Genomic DNA, 16,124 nt, shown 5'->3' with positions numbered 1-16,124 from the left:
CTTACCTGGTTTTTCTTGTTGTTGTTTATAAACCATCCTGTTTCATACAAAGTGGTATCTCCCTGTGACTTAGATTTGCCTTACCCTAATGGTAAATGCTATTGAGCATCATTTAATGTGGTTACTGACCATTTTTGTATCTTCTTTAGAGAAATGACTGTGGAGGTCCCTTGTCCATTTTTATTTATTTGTTATTTATTATTTTAATTTTTTTAAAAAAACATTTCATCTATGTGAGAGAGAGAGCGCGTGAAAGAGCACAAGTGGGGTGGGGGAAAGGGTCAGAAGGAGAGGGAGAAGCAGACTCCCTCTGAGCAAGGAGCCCGACATAGGGCTTGATCCCAGGACCCGAGTGGAGGACAGAGGCTGAACTGACTTAGCTACCCAGGTACCCCTCCCTTGTCCATTATTAAATTGAGTTGTCTTTTTAAAATTTTGGGGTTGTAAGAGTCATGTATCTATTATAAATATATAAAACAAATCCCTTGTCAGATAAATGATTTTCAAATATTTTCTGCCATTATCTGAGTTGTCTTTTCACTTTACTGATAATGGCCTATGAAACATAGAAATTTTTAATTTTTTTCTTTTGTTTTTTTGTGCTTCTGATATATTTATAAGATTGTTTTGCATGACCCAAGGTCAGAAAGATTTTTTTTAAAACAGACTTTTTTAGAGCAATTTTAGATTCATAGGACTGTTGAGCAAAAGGTACAGAAATTTCCTGTATCCTCCCTTTCCCCACACATGCATAGTCTCCCATTATCAATATCCCCTTCAGAGTTGTGTATTTGTTATTATTGATGAACCTACAAGTAACACATCATTATGACTCGAAGTCCACGGTTTACATTAGAGTTCACTCTTGGTGTTCTGTGGATTTTGACTAATGTGTAATAACGTGTATCCACCAGTCCTTTTTTTTCCAACTGCTCATCCCTATCTCTCCCTAAACCCTTGTCAGCCACTGATTGTCTTACCGTCTCAGTAGTTTCTCCTTTTCTAGAATGTCATGTAATTGGAATCGTATAGTATGTGACCTTTTCAGATTGACTTTCACTTAGTAATACGCATTGAAGATTCCATGTCTCTTCATTGCTTGATAGCTTATTTCTTTATTACTAAATAATATTGTGTTGTCTGGATGACGGTTTACTTATCCATTCACCTACCAAAGGATATCTTGTTACTTCTAAGTTCTAACAGTTATATTATACAGCTGTGTGCAAGTTTTTGTGTTGACACAAATCCAGCTCCTTTAGGTAAATACCCAGGAGTATAATTGCTGGATCACATGGTAAGAGTAGGTTTAGTTTTTTAAGAAACTTCCAAACTGTCCTCCAAAATGGCTGCATTTTGCATTCCCACTAGCAGTGAATGCGTGTTCTTTCAGCTCCACATTCTTATTAGCATTTGGTGTTGTCAGTGTTCAGATTTTGGCCGATCTAGTACGTGTGTAGAGGTATCTTATTGTTTTGGTTTGCATTTCCTTGATGACATACGGTGTAGAGCATCTTTTCATGTGCTTACTGCCATCTGTGTATCTTTGGTGAGGTATCTGTTAAGGTCTTTGGCCCATTTTTTACCTGGGTTGTTTTGTTTTCTTATTGTGGAAATTTAAGAGTTCTTTGTATATTTTGGATAATAGTCTTTTACCAGAAACATCTTTTGCAAATTCATTCTACTGGTGTTTGTCTTATTTTGTTAATATTGTCCTTCACAGAGCAGAAGTTTTTTTTTTTTAATTTTAATGAAATTCAGCTTACCGTTTCATTCCATCATGGGTCATGGCTTTGGTATTACATCTGAAAAATCATTGTCGAATCTGTCGTCTAGAACATCTAGAACATCTAGATGTTCTTCTGTATTCTAGGAATTTTAGTTTTTTGCTTTACATTTAGATCTGTGGTCATTTTGAGTTAATTTTTGTTAGGGGTATAAAGTCTGTGTCTAGATTTTTTTTTTTTTGCATTGGATGTACAGTTGTTTAGGCACTATTTTTGGAAAGATTGTCTTTACTCTGTTGTATTACCTTTGCTCCTTAATCAAAGATTATTGGACTGCATTTATGTAGGTCTCTTTCTGATCTCTTTTATTTTGTTTCTTTGATCTAATTTGTCCATTTTTTTCTCCAGTACCACCCTGTCTGGATTATTGTGGAATCATAGTAAGTTAGCGTCAGTACTGTCACTTTGTTCTTGTTCTTAAGGCCACAAAGATTTAATTTTATATTTTATTCTGAGTTTTAGGTTTTTTAGCCCATATGGTTAGGTTGGTCATATATTAGGTCTATTATCATTTTAAGTTAGTTTTTGTATTTGGTATAAGGTGGAGAGCCAATTTCATTTTTTACATGTTGAATATCCTGTTGTTCCTAGGACATTTGTTGAAAAAGATATTTTCCAATTGAATTGTCTTGTCTCCACTACCCCCCATTCTGTTTAAAGTTACCCAACTGTAAATGTGACAGTGATTTTGACTTCTCAATTCTATTCCATTGGTTTCTATGTCTGTTCCTTTGCCAGTGCCAGGCTGTCTTGATTATTATTGTAGCTTTGTAGTAAGTTTTGAAATCAGGAAGTGTGTGTCTTTCAACTTTGTTCTTTTTTTTTTTGAAGATTATTTTGTCTTCTCTGTATCCCTTGTGTTTACATATGAAAAATAGAATTAGCTTATCAATTTCTGCAGAAAAGGCAGCTGGGATTTTGATAGATATTGTGTCGAATCTATAGATTAGTTTGGGGAGTATTGCCAGGTTTAGTAGTGTTAAATTTTCTGATCCATGAACATGGGATATCCTTCCATTTATTTAGATCTTTAATTTCTTCCCACAATGTTTTATAGTTTTCAGAGTAGAAGGTTTGGAATTCTCTTGTTAAATTTGTTCCTGATGTTTTATTCTTTTCAATTCAGTTGTAAATGGAGTTGATTTTAAAATTATTTTCATATTCATTGCTAGTATCTAGAAATACATTTTTTAAAGATTTTTTTATTTGAGAGAGAATGAGAGAGAGAGAGAGAAAGCATGAGAGGGGGAGGGTCAGAAGGAGAAGCAGACTCCCACCAAGCAGGGAGCCCAATGTGGGACTTGATCCCAGGACTCCAGGATCATGACCTGAGCCAAAGGCAGTTGCTTAACCGACTGAGCCATCCAGGTTCCCTGGAAATACATTTTTAATGTTAATCTTATACCATGTAATGTTGCTGAATTTGCCATGTAATGTTACTGAATTTACTGACATAAATAGTATTTTTAGTGCATTAAAATTTTTTTGTATACGTGATGTCATTTGCAAACCATTATCTTTATTAAGGACTTACTATATGTAGGTTTTATATGTGTAGAAAGTAATTCATAAAAGTATCCTCCACCTCAGACCTAGGTGGAGCAACATATACAGACAGCTCCTGGGATTTGGTAGATGTTAGAATCACTCCTCGGCGCAGTGCGCTACTTACTTACTGAATGTGCCCCAGTCTCACCTTGTTGAAGGAGACTGAGATGAAATCTAACTGCTTTCATTCTGCGTCAGATCACTGCTCTCTAAAGAAAGTGTCCCTGGTTTCATGATCCTCTGGTCATTTCATCATCCCAGTTTAAAAATGGCCTCTGTGGGATGCCTGGGTGGCTCAGTGGGTTAAGCCTCTGCCTTTGGCTCAGGGCGTGATCTCAGGGTCTTGGGATCGAGTCCCACATCCGGTTCTCTGCTCAGTGGGGAGCCTGCTTCCCCTCTCTCTTTGCCTGTCTTTCTGCCTGCTCGTGATCTCTCTCTCTGTCAAATAAATAAATAAAAATCTTAAAAAAAAAAAAAAAAAGGCCTCTGTGATCCTGCATGGTCTGATCTCTGCCTCTTCCTCAAAACTTTCTTGTGCTATTTTGTTTAGAGCTGCTCTCACAGGCTGTTTCCTTCTGCCTTGGCACTCTTCACATGGACTTTTCTCTGCCTGGACACCTTCTCCCCTTGCCTAATCACCACCTGATTGTGCCTGAGAGGGTACCCTAGATCAGGTTTCTTTTGCTATGCTTTCTCATATGTGTGTTATATGTGATTTTCTCCCACTTTGTTCACTTCTCATTTGTAAATTTTCATTTGTAGCTCATTTGAATAGATCCACTTACCGACTCATTTGGAAGTTCATGAAAGCATGGGTCATGTGTTTGTTCAATATGTTGTTTTAGCACCTTGCACAGTCTAGCATATAGTAATAGATGCTTAACAAATATATATCATTTAATTAGTGAGATAAGATGGTTTGATTCCAAAATACTATTTTAGTTCTTGGATGTTTGTTCATGCTGCTAAGATTATTTAGCCGGGAGTTCACCTGGTGTCCATAAATGCTTAAGGGTTTTGGCAATGCTAATCATAAATGACAGTATCATTTTGTAATAAGAATGTTTGGCAGGTATGTTTGGTATGTTGACTTTAATAATACTTCTTTTTTTAGTTTGATTACAGTGCATTTTATTGATATTCTATTTTTGTGGATCTGATTTGGTTTTAGTAAAAAAAAAAATTTCTACTCAGTCTCTTGGGGAAAGCTAACTGGATCATAAAATAGTAATGAGATATAGAAGCCTTCACCTAAATTAGGATTTCCAGTAAACCCACTGTTACTATTTGTAGGCAAGGCTTGGGAAAACATTCAGGTGAGGTCAGTTCTCCTTTATTTCAGAGGACTTTTGGTTACTTGGACTAAATGCTATCTGTGAGACTGGGCTCATTGGTTCTGTGTTGTGCCAGAAAGAGAAATAACAGTTTTTATTGTTAGAAAAATTCATAGTGACAGAGATTAAATGTTTAAGAAGAAAAACTTGGCTTTCCCTTTGCCTCTGAAACTTGGTTTTACTAATGAAGTAGTTTAAGAATATGGGATGATGGAGAAATTTAAGTTTTTATTACTTTTGTAAAACGTTCACTGTTGCTGTATTATCTTCCCATATCATAAAGTATAAGTATAAACTATGGTAATTTTCAAACTCTCTGTGTTTGTTTGAGGATGATTTGTAGTTACTGTGTAACTCATTTTCTTTTTACTGTCAGTTATTACCATGAAATGATACCCTTACTAAAGGTAAGGTGAACAAGTACTCATTTGCATTTGTAAGGGCCAGTGTATTTCTGAGGATGAATTTTCTCCCCTCATATTAAGACATACGTACTTACTGATAATACTGCTTGCTGTTTCAGACCTTAAGGACGGAAGACTTAGTAGGATTTATCCAATGACAATCAGTAGCAGGGTGCATTCAGTTCTGTCCTAGTGTGTTTCTCTCTGGTCATGCAGTTATAAAATAGGGCAGGTGGTACATTTATATAGAGTTTTTAGATGTTGCTGAGCTTTCCTAAACAGAGAATTTTAGAGCTAGATAGGATCATTGTGAAACAGACAGTAGATAATGGAGTTAATTATTCACTGTTCTGAGGTACAATTGAATTTATGTCTAGTTGCAGCTGATTTTCCAGAGGATTAAGATAGTGTTGCACTTAGAAGACTGCTTGGGTTTTTGCATCAAAGAATTTGAACCCTTGCTGGAACCCTTGCTAAGAAGGGAGTGGGCTTGTATTTGATACAGTGACAGAAATATTGTACTGCCACTTATATTTTTTGAATTTGGTGAAAATATGGGAAGGTAAAAGTAAGATTAGATGGGGATGACAGATTTTTAAAAAGACAGGATTATTAAAAGACAAAGCTCTGGATGGCTGTTTTACTGAATTTTTGTTCATTTGGGTACAGATGAATTTTCTTTCTTTCTTTTTTTTTTTTTTAGATTTTATTTATTTATTTGAAAGATAGAGATCACAAGTAGGGAGAGAGGCAGGCAGAGAGACAGAAAGGAGGAAGCAGGCTACCTGCCAAGCAGAGAGCCCGATGCGGGGCTTGATCCCAGGACCCTGGGATCATGACCTGAGCGAAAGGCAGAGGCTTTAACCCACTGAGCCACCCAGGCGCCCCCAGATGAATTTTCTGATACAAAATATAAATTCCTTGAGTGTAGTATTTATTATAGATAAATGTTTAAACCCAGAGGCCAAGGGGTGCCTGGGTGGCTCATTGGGTTAAAGCCTCTGCCTTCGGCTCAGGTCATGATCCCAGGGTGCTGGATCGAGCCCTGCATTGGGCTCTCTGCTTGGCAGGGAGCCTGCTTCCCCCCCCCACCCCCGCACCTTTGCCTGCCTCTCTGCCTACTTGTGATCTCTGTCAAATAAATAAAATCTTTAAAAAAACAAAAAACAAGGGGCACCTGGGTGGCTCAGTGGGTTAAGCCTCTGCCTTCAGCTCAGGTCATGATCTCAGGGTCCTGGGATCGAGCCCTACATCGGGCTCTCTGCTCAGCGGGGAGCCTGCTTCCTCCTCTCTCTCTGCCTGCCTCTCTGCTTACTCGTGATCTCTCTCTGTCAAATAAATAAATCTTTAAAAACAACAAAAAAAAAACCCAAAAAACAAAAAAAACCCAGAGGCCAAGAAAATCTGATTCAGCTTTTGGTAAATGCAGGCAATTTAACTAGTATCAACCAGTTGTAACTTGTAGGTCTCCTAAAGCCTGATAGGTGTATAATAAATGATTAATCAGTAAATAATCACTTCATTGTTAGACTTCTCTTTCATTGATAATACATTTGGATAAAAAAGATAAAGCAGTATAATGTGTAGATATTATGGCATGTTAATGTAGTAGTATAAATGAGAACTTTTTTTTTTCACTTAAAAATTTTTTTTTATTAACATATATCTGTTTTGGGGTACTGGTCTGTGATTCATCAGTCTTACACAGTTAACAGCACTCACCGTAGCATATACCCTCCCCAGTGTCCCATCACCCAGCCACCCCATCCCTCCCACCTAAATAAAAACTTTAAATCATTTTTTAAATGTTGTCTTAAGAACAGAAGTGCTAGAAGCACCTGGATGGCCCAGGCGGTTAAGCGTCCAACTCTTGGTTTTAGCTCAGGTCATGATCTTGTGGTCGTGGGAGCAAACCTTGCATCAGGCTCTGCTCATCACGGAGTCAGCGTGCCCATCTTCTTTCCCCTCTGTTCTTCCTCCTCTCTCTCTCAAATAAATAAATAAAATCTTTAAAAAAGTAGAAATGCTTGATTTCTGAATTTTAGAGGTGGTCTTTTTGCTTTGTTTTTAAAGTAATCTACACTTTGAATTATCTGGGAGAGAAATGATATTTTGGGGTGTCTTATACAAACATACAGAAACAGTCAATTGGCAATACCAAATCAAAAATTGAATTGTCCTAATTTTTTACATTTTGAATGTAGGGTTATGGTCCAGATCTATGTATGACTGTTCTATTCACATTGTGATATGCTTCTCACTGTTTTTTTTTTTTTTAATTGGAAAGTAATACTTGTACATTCATAGTAACAATATTTCAGGTAATACAGAAGAACCGGCATAGGTTTTTCCTTTCTTTTTTGAAGATTTTGTTTGTTTGTTTATTTATTTATTTATTTGAGAGAGAGAGAGAGAAAAAGAGAAAACAAAAGCAGAGGAGATAGGGAGAAGCAGACTCCCTGCTGAGCAGGAAGCCCAATTTGGGGCTGTATCCCAGGACTCTGGAACTATGACCTGAGCTGAAGGCAGACACTTATTAACTGATTGAGCCTCCCAGGGGCCCCCCACCCCTGCCATAGCCTCTTAGGAAGGCAACCACTTTAGCAGTTTCACAGCACAGTCTGCTAACTAAAACATGTATTTCTTGTCAGAATAACTTTGTTCTTATAAATTTGTTCCATTCACTATTACACCATTCCTTTTGTCTCCTTTAATGTTGAAGTTTTTGTTAAAATACTTTTGGAGTGGTTACACGTCCTTTCAATAGCAATATTATTTATAATTAAGTTACATGGTTTACATGGTTGTATCTTACTATACCAACAAGAGTATGTGTGCTTTTACTGTGCAAAAATGATGGTGGTGGTTGTGCTGGGCTGCTTTATAAGGAGAACGTAGTTAAATTTGCATTGTTACAGATTAATTCTTCAAAGAACAATTAAAGTAATCTCTGAGCAAAGTGTGTTATAAATGAGCTTTCTAGTAGAAGGCAAACATGTCAGAGACAAAAGTCCTTTCTAGGTTCAGAGTTGGAAAACAAAAAACTGACGTGAACTTTAGGATAATTACGGGATCAGGGTGCCTGGGTGACTTAGTCAGTTAAGCATCTGCCTTCAGCTCAGGTCATGTTCCTGGGGTCCTGGGATCAAGCCCTGCATCGGGCTCCCTACTTAGTGGGGAGTCTGCTTCTCCCACATCCTCTGCTGCTCCCGCTGCTTGTGTTCTCTCTCTGTGTCAAATAAATAAATAAAATCATTTAAAAAAAATAAAATAATTGGGGGAAAGTATTTTCTGATAGATGTCAGATACAGAACTCACAGATCTCCATGTGGTGTTAGCAAAATGTAAAGATTTAACATTTTAAAAATATGCTTGTCAGGTTTTAGAGGAAATTTGGCTGTGCATATTGGCACTAGGGGAAGTATATTTAAAACAGACCAGGATCAGGGAAGCTGAAACCAGAATTTTAAAAAATTAAAGGTTTTGGGCACCTGGGTAGCTCATTTGGTTAAGTGGCTGCCTTCTGCTCGGGTCATGATCCCAGAGTCCTGGGATCCAGCCCCACATCAGGCTCCCTGCTTAGCAGGGAGCCTGCTTCTCACCTGCCTGCTATTCTCCCTGCTTGTGCTTGCTTTTTGTCTCTCTCACTCTCTGTGTGTCAAATAAATAAATATAGTAATTTTAGAAAAATTAAAGATTTGAGGGTTATTTTTAATATGAAGTTTGCAATTAATTCATTTCCTATCTGGAAAAAAAGCCCTTTCCTAAAATTAGGTGTTTCCATTTTCTCTTAATACAAAGCATTGATATCCACAAGAATTTATGGAGCATACACTTTTTCGAAATACAAAAAGGGTAGAAAAGAAAAACAAGTATATTGGTTTAGATTTTGTTTCCGTTTGTAATACTTAACTAATCTTTGACATTATCACCGTCCACTCACTGAAGAATGTTGGCAACCTCTTGTTGAGTATAAGTAGCAGGCTTAGTTAGGATGCAGGAGATTCATCGCCTTCCCTTGAAATGAGATTTTCCATTTTTCCAAGACACAAGTATACTTTTGACAGTATTCTCCCAATATTCTTCCTCTTTGCTTGAATTGTGTAGGGTTCTTGGAGGTTTTAGATTTTAGCTTTCTCTTACAGGTACCAGCCCTGAAGTATTTGTCTTTCTTATTCTGAGAGAGAACTCTTGTGCTTGCTCACTGCCTGGATGGCTATATTAACAAGAAAATTGATAGATGGTCTGCTTTGAGATGAACCATTTTACTACAGTTATATGAATCTGTCTCATATCCCACCTAATTTAAAAATAAATTGATACCTTTTGTAAGCATATGAGGTAGTAATAAATTCTCTTATTTTTCTAGTTGAAGATATTTAGTTAAATTATACACATATATTTTGTTAGATCTGGATGGCCAACAAAATAACAGTTTGTTACCATTTTAATGTGATGTTGCAGACTTCCCTAAAAAATTGGAATGAGATTGTCATGTTTTTCTTTATGCATCTGCTCAACACAGTACTGAGCGTAAGTAATAAATATAAATGGGAAGTTGAAATTTGAGGAAAATAGAGCTGAAAAAAAAAAGTGGAATATTTTTTATGAAATACAAAGAATTTTTTGCCTTACTCTTGGGTACTTTATTTCATATGCTCAAGCCTTATTTTTTAATGCCCCAAACTTGTATTGTGGAAAATTTCAAAGATGTGCAAAAGTAAAATACTCAGCTTCATTAGCTCTAAGTCCTTGTTTTAAGCTATACTCTTCCATCCTCAGATTATTGTAAGGCAAATCCTAGACATCCTATGATTCCATCCACAGACACTTGTTTCTCTAAAAAATAAGCCGTCATTTTAGACAACATGTAAAAATACTAGTTTTCAATTGGTATATTCTGAATGCAGAAGACAGTGTTAACAACATAAGATCAAAATATGCGCCTGTTGAGAAAGTGGAATCATTTAAAAAACTATTAACCACTGAAAACTCTAATGGGGCGCCTCGGTGGCTCAGTGGGTTAAGCCTCTGCCTTCTGCTCAGGTCCTGGGATTGAGCAGTGCATCAGGCTCTCTGCTCAGCGGGGAGCCTGCTTCCCTTCTCTCTCTCTGCCTGCCTCTCTGGCTACTTGAGATCTCTGTCTGTCAAATTAAAAAAAAAACAAAAAACAAAAAACCCCTTAGTACTCTTGGGCTGATTTTTTTTTTTTCCCTTCAAAAAAAATCCAGGCTTACTTCGTTTTAACTGTTCGTTTTGTGTCTTTTGACTCTTTCTCTGCACCTCCACAAGGGGGCAGATAAAGGAAGAGAAAAGTGAAATTTAAGTCACTGACTTGAATTTCACTTTTATTCATCAATCAAATGGAGTTGCAGAACATTTTTGGAGAAATTTTTCAGAAATAAGCAGACTTCTCTTCTGAAACAACTCGTAGTCTCCTCGCTCTTCAGAGACAAAATGTTAGATATTTCAAAAGGGGGTTAAGTAATAATCTGTTAAAAAATGATTTCCAAAGCATTGCCATAGCCTTTAATGTTCTCTAATGATTTGGGCTTTAATGAAAATACAGCATTTGAACACAGGTCTAATTTTTGCAAGCTATAGTTTTGGATAACTATTTTTGAAATTTCTCATTGAGTGATGAAAATGTTGCCTAGTTAAGGTATTTAGCTGGACATCTAATTAGCAATGGAAGGGGCAGAACTACTGTCTTTATACCCAGACAGCTTTCTCTTTTCTTAAAAACCACAGTTTCTACATCAGTGTCATTGAGTGAATTATATTCATGGACACTTACAAATATATTATGATTACTTCATGTATGGCAAAGATAGTATTCTGTTTGAAGCTTGTTTAATATTGAAACACTTAAACACCATAAAAGTAGATTTTTAGTCTGTGAGAATTTTAAATGAATATCTGTATAGTTGTACATAAACTGATTATTTCTTTATCTGGAATTGGTATTTGCATAATCTAATGTGTGGGAGTTTTTCTGCCTCAGTATGATGTGTATTTATTTGCTCTTGTTCTTTTTTTGTTACCCAGTGAATATATTTCTTTGGGGAAAATACTATTTTTCCAAATAGTCTATTATGAGACTCACATCTTGTATATGTAGTTTTAGTTGTTATTAGTTGTTATAAGATATTGGGGGGAAATGTGGGATAAATATTTAGAAATTGATTTTTCCTTTTTTTGTATATATTTTGGCATCTATATATTTTGGCATCTGTTTTACATCACATATTTTCCTTCTGTTGCTACTGTTAAGATCTCTGATTATGAACATTTTTATATCCCTACAGCATGACATGGCATGTACTTCTGATGAAACTGTTCCTATATTCCTGTAGCGTGTTTTGTTTTGTTTTTAGCACTTAATGCCTTTTATTCCTTAGCTTCATTCATGAATTATGTAGCATATGTGAAGAGGCTTAAACTGTTTCCATTACATTCTTTCTGGATGGCTCCTGTTATATTTAGGATATACTTATACTTTAGACAAAGTAAGAATGTTGTTGTTGTTGACCTTGACACCAGATAACTGGGCAGACATTATATAGCTATGTTTGAATCCTCACAAAATGTGCTGTTAAAGCCAACAGAATCCTGGCGGGAGACTCTTCTGGATAGCAGAGTTATGGAGCTGTTCTTCACAGTAAGTCTTGCTTTTCATCTCTGGTGGTGAAGGCCAAGGGAGAGTGCCACTGAAAAGAGTACATGTTTTGTATTTTTCTTAAGTAAAACAGGACAGATTGCTTTCTCCTCTGAAGCCTTCTAATCAATACATCTGCTTAGATAGAAATTATATAGAAATATTCTTGCTAATGTATAAAAATGTTATGTAAGTATAAAGACTTGAATATCCTGAAGCTGAAGTTCTCAAACATTTTGGTCTCAGGACCGCTTTACATTCTTAAAAATTACTGACAACTCGAAATAGCTTTTGTTTATGAGGTTATAGCTATTACTATTTACTGTATTAAAAATTCAAACTGAAAACTTTAAAAAAAATTAGTAATTCATTTAAAAATAACAATTTTTGAGGGTGTGCCTGGCTAGCTCAGTCAGTGGAGCATGCATCTCTTGATCTGAGGGTTGTGGGTTGGAGCCCCATGTTGGGCGAAGAAATTAGTTAAAAGTAAAGTCTTTAAAATAGTGACACCAAACCGTTACATATTAACATAAATAACATTCTAGTGAACAAATAGCTATATTTTGGGGGGGGCAGTTTACTGAAAAGAGTGACATTGTTTTATATTTTTGCAAAACTCTAATATTAGGCTTAATAGAAGATCGATTCTCAGATCTGCTTCTGCATCCAGTTGGTTGGAATATTATAGGTTAAGTAACCTTGAGGAAACTTTACTGTGTACCTGTGTGAAAGTGACAATGGAAAGGGCAAATACTGTGTTAGTATTAGTATGAAAATAGTTTTGCCCTTATAGACATCCTGACATGGTCTTAGGAATGTCTCAGGATTCCTGGACCTCACTTGGAGATCCGCTTTAGTAGAGTAGTGTACTTTTTTATGTACTAATTTATCAGTCATGGATTAAGTTAGTGTTCTTGAATAGCAGTTTATTTCAATTATAACTTTAAATAGTCCTGTTTATTATTTGCTAAATATCAAGAAGTAGGCAGTATGTTCCTATGTTTGCACATGAGGATCCCCACTGTAATAGTCCAAAGCTGGTAAAAACGTGTATATGGAGTGGGGAGGGATGCTATTTGCTGTTAATAGTGCAGGCACACAAGTTAGTTAGATAAAATGACTGGGGTGAAAGTCCAAATAAAGACCAATTAAGAAGGAAAAAAGAAGCCCTTTTACTTAACCCTAGCCATTTTGGTTTCTTATCTTTCCATTTGTTAGAAAAACATTATTTACTATCCTTACAACTGCCTTCCTGTTCTGATCAAACCATTTAAAATATTGTAGTTTTGTGGTATATATTTTACAATACCTAGAATAAAGTTATTCATCCATGGTTATACATAAAAACGTTTTCAACAGAAATGTTTAGACTAAGTATTACCTTCCATTTTATTCTTTAAATCAGAGAAATGATAACTAAAAACACTATCAGTACCAAAGAGATGATTGTGACTAAATTAACAAATTCTGTTGCCTGCCACATCTGACAGAAATTATTTTGATACATATCCAAGTTCAAGTCTTTGTGTTATTCATTTGACTGAAAGAAGATCCCATTCCAGCAGTTTTTGAAAAGGTGAAAAACTTGCTGGCAGTACTGGAAACAACTCTCCCAAATCTGAACAGCTGTCTAGACAAACTAGACAGCTGCTTCTGTCAGCTGTGAACCACCACATGCAAATAGCTTCTGAATTTGAAAGTTTAACCCTTTTTACTGTGTTATTTTAACAGTTTTGTGCTTTGGGCCTATTGTTTTCATTTAAGAGGTTTATAAAAAGTTTTAATTTGTAGTTTGTTATAAAAATGACAGTGGGTAAGGGGCGCCAGGGTGGCTCAGTGGATTAAGCTGCTGCCTTCGGCTCAGGTCATGATCTCAGGGTCCTCAGGGTCCTGGGATCGAGCCCCGCATCGGGCTCGCTGCTCAGCAGGGAGCCTGCTTCCCCCTCCCTCTCTGCCTGCCTTTCTGCCTACTTGTGATCTCTCTCTCTGTCAAATAAGTAAATAAAATCTTTAAAAAAAAAAAAATGACAGTGGGTAATCTTTTTCATTCAGTTTTTGTTAAATTTATTTTCAAGTTATGTGAATGCATTACCTAATAGAAAGCATTTTTCTATTGGATATCCTTATTTCTCTAGAGATTTGCGTAGGTAGACATAAATATACTATTGCATGAATTTAAGACTTGAAATGTATTGGTCACATCTGAATTTAGGAATACTCTAGGTTTCATTCTGCCCCTCAAAAGCTTACAGATGTCTCAATTTTTCTTTATTCCATAAGATATTAGAAAAACCACTCTCGTTATTTTTTCCTCCTACCTTTTTGACTGATTCTCCTTGACCTAATTTATAGTCTCTTATTTTCTCTGCTTACTGAAAAAAATCATTAGTGTTCTATCTTAGTTTTCAGCTTTGCTGATTATAAACACGTTTCTTGCGCTGTCTCTTCCACACGCTGGACTTCAAGCACCACTTCTGCACGGATGACTCCTAAATCTATATTCAGCACAGGCTGCTCCAGAGTTCCAGAGCCTTATAATCCAAGTGCTTACTGGGTGTTTTAAATTGGATGGTGCACAGACATCTCAGATTCAGCATGTTCCAATAGAATTTATCTTACTAACTTGATTCTCTTTACTCCTTGTCATTCTTTGCCATTCACCTCCTTGGGTGTTCTGCTAGACTTTGCTTTTCCTTATCCCTCTGCTTTCCCTATTCAGGTGATGAATTCAGTTTTAAGGGCAAGAATCTGCTATATTACACAAGAATTCATTGGTTTATCATGAGTTTTATATGGTTCATATTTCAGAGAACATAAATTAAGTGTGAACAGTATTCCATGCAGGCTCTGAGGCATATCCTTATTTTTATTTCATTTTATTACATAATCAACATTAGCTGTTTTGGTCATCATATCTTTTGATTCCTCACTTCTCGCCCAGGAACAAGCAACCATTTAGCTCTATAGAAAAGAAACCCTCTATTGTCCAGGATTGCATTGTATTCATTGGCAGAATGTACCCCTGGATAACTTGCTTAAATGTTGATTAGGTTAAACGGTTTGACGACAGAAATTTAGTTTTCAGATAAGGAATTTAAGAATGAGTTGTGTTCAGAAGTTCTTGAATTGGACAATGTAGATGGATGAATTTGTGTATTATACTTTTAATTTACTATTTAAAACTTAAAATGTAATGGAATATATTTTGAGAAACATTTGTGTTATTCTAGACCAGGGATTGGCAGAGTTTTTCTGTAAAGGCCAGGTAGTAAATATTAGGCTTTGCAGGTCATATGTTCTCTGAGGCAGCTGTTTAGCTCTGCCGCTGTCATACAGAAGCAGCCATGGGTGACAACTAAACAAAAAAGCATTGTAGTGTTCCTGTAAAACTTTACTCACAGTTATTAAAATGTGAATTTTGTATAATTGTCTTATCTTTTGAAATATCATTTTTCTTTCATTTTGTTTACCTCAACCATAAAAAAATGTAAAAACCATCTGATAGGCCATACACAATAAGTAGGAGGCCAGATTTGGCCATAAGCTGTGGTTTGCCAACCCATATTCTAGACCAAAGAGGATGGAATATTTTAAACATGTCAGTAGATCAGTTTTGTGACTCTGTAGTATTCTAAATTTCTTAGAACCTTAAGAAGTTCAAGGTTTTAAAGAGTAATGAGATCAATCTGTGAATAAGGATTTGAGTATCTGTTCCCTGTGTCCCAAAAATGTACCTGTGAATACTTAAGAGAAATATGCTAATTTCAAGTAATTTATAAATGATTTGCAGAGTCAAAGTGAACATAACTTGAAGCAAATAGTGAACTAATGTTTAAAATTCTGTGACAGGGGCGCCTGGGTGACTCAGTGGGTTAAGCCTCTTCTTTCGGCTCAGGTCGTGATCCCAGGGTCCTGGGATCGAGCCCCGCATCTGGCTCTCTGCTCAGCAGGGAGCCTGCTTCCCACTCTCTCTCTCTGCCTGCCTCTCTGCCTACTTGTGATCTCTCTCTCTCTGTCAAATAAATAAATAAAATCTTTTTAAAAAAAAACAATTCTGTGACATTCAGAAAGCAAAGAGATTTGTGTAAGAAAAGAAGGGCTGGATAAGTCAAATGCTTGTGGAAAGTAGAAAATGGTTGCCATTAAATGTGGTTAGTGAATTAGGATAAAAAGTTACCTGCAATTTCTTTACGAAGTGTATTTTTCTTCGGCAGTTTAATTATGTCAGATCACAGAAATGAAGCATCTTTAAAATCTGAGAATATTAATAACACTGTAAAATGGTGATCAGTATTTCAGGAGCATTTCTTTTTGTACAGAATACCATGGACCAGGTGTTTCACATCAGTATTGCATCATTGAAATAAGATCCAGATGAGGTTTATAGTGAATG

The 16,124-nt window shown here is 36.2% G+C and overlaps 1 protein-coding gene across 5 annotated transcripts in view; it reads left to right on the top strand.

Annotated features, from left to right (window-relative positions):
- XPO4 (exportin 4) overlaps positions 1-16,124 on the top strand; it is a 125,298-nt gene that overhangs the window by 62,077 nt on the left and 47,097 nt on the right. For all 5 annotated transcript variants that reach the window (XM_045977999.1, XM_045978000.1, XM_045978003.1 and 2 more), the window contains one exon: positions 11,622-11,734. In XM_045977999.1, coding sequence (XP_045833955.1) covers positions 11,622-11,734 — 113 coding nt within the window. The remainder of the gene's footprint in view (positions 1-11,621; positions 11,735-16,124) is intronic.

The sequence above is a fragment of the Meles meles genome, chromosome 14 (genome assembly GCF_922984935.1).
Source record: "Meles meles chromosome 14, mMelMel3.1 paternal haplotype, whole genome shotgun sequence".
Classification (NCBI taxonomy): Eukaryota; Metazoa; Chordata; class Mammalia; order Carnivora; family Mustelidae; genus Meles; species Meles meles.
This window is presented reverse-complemented; position numbering and strand designations above follow the sequence as displayed.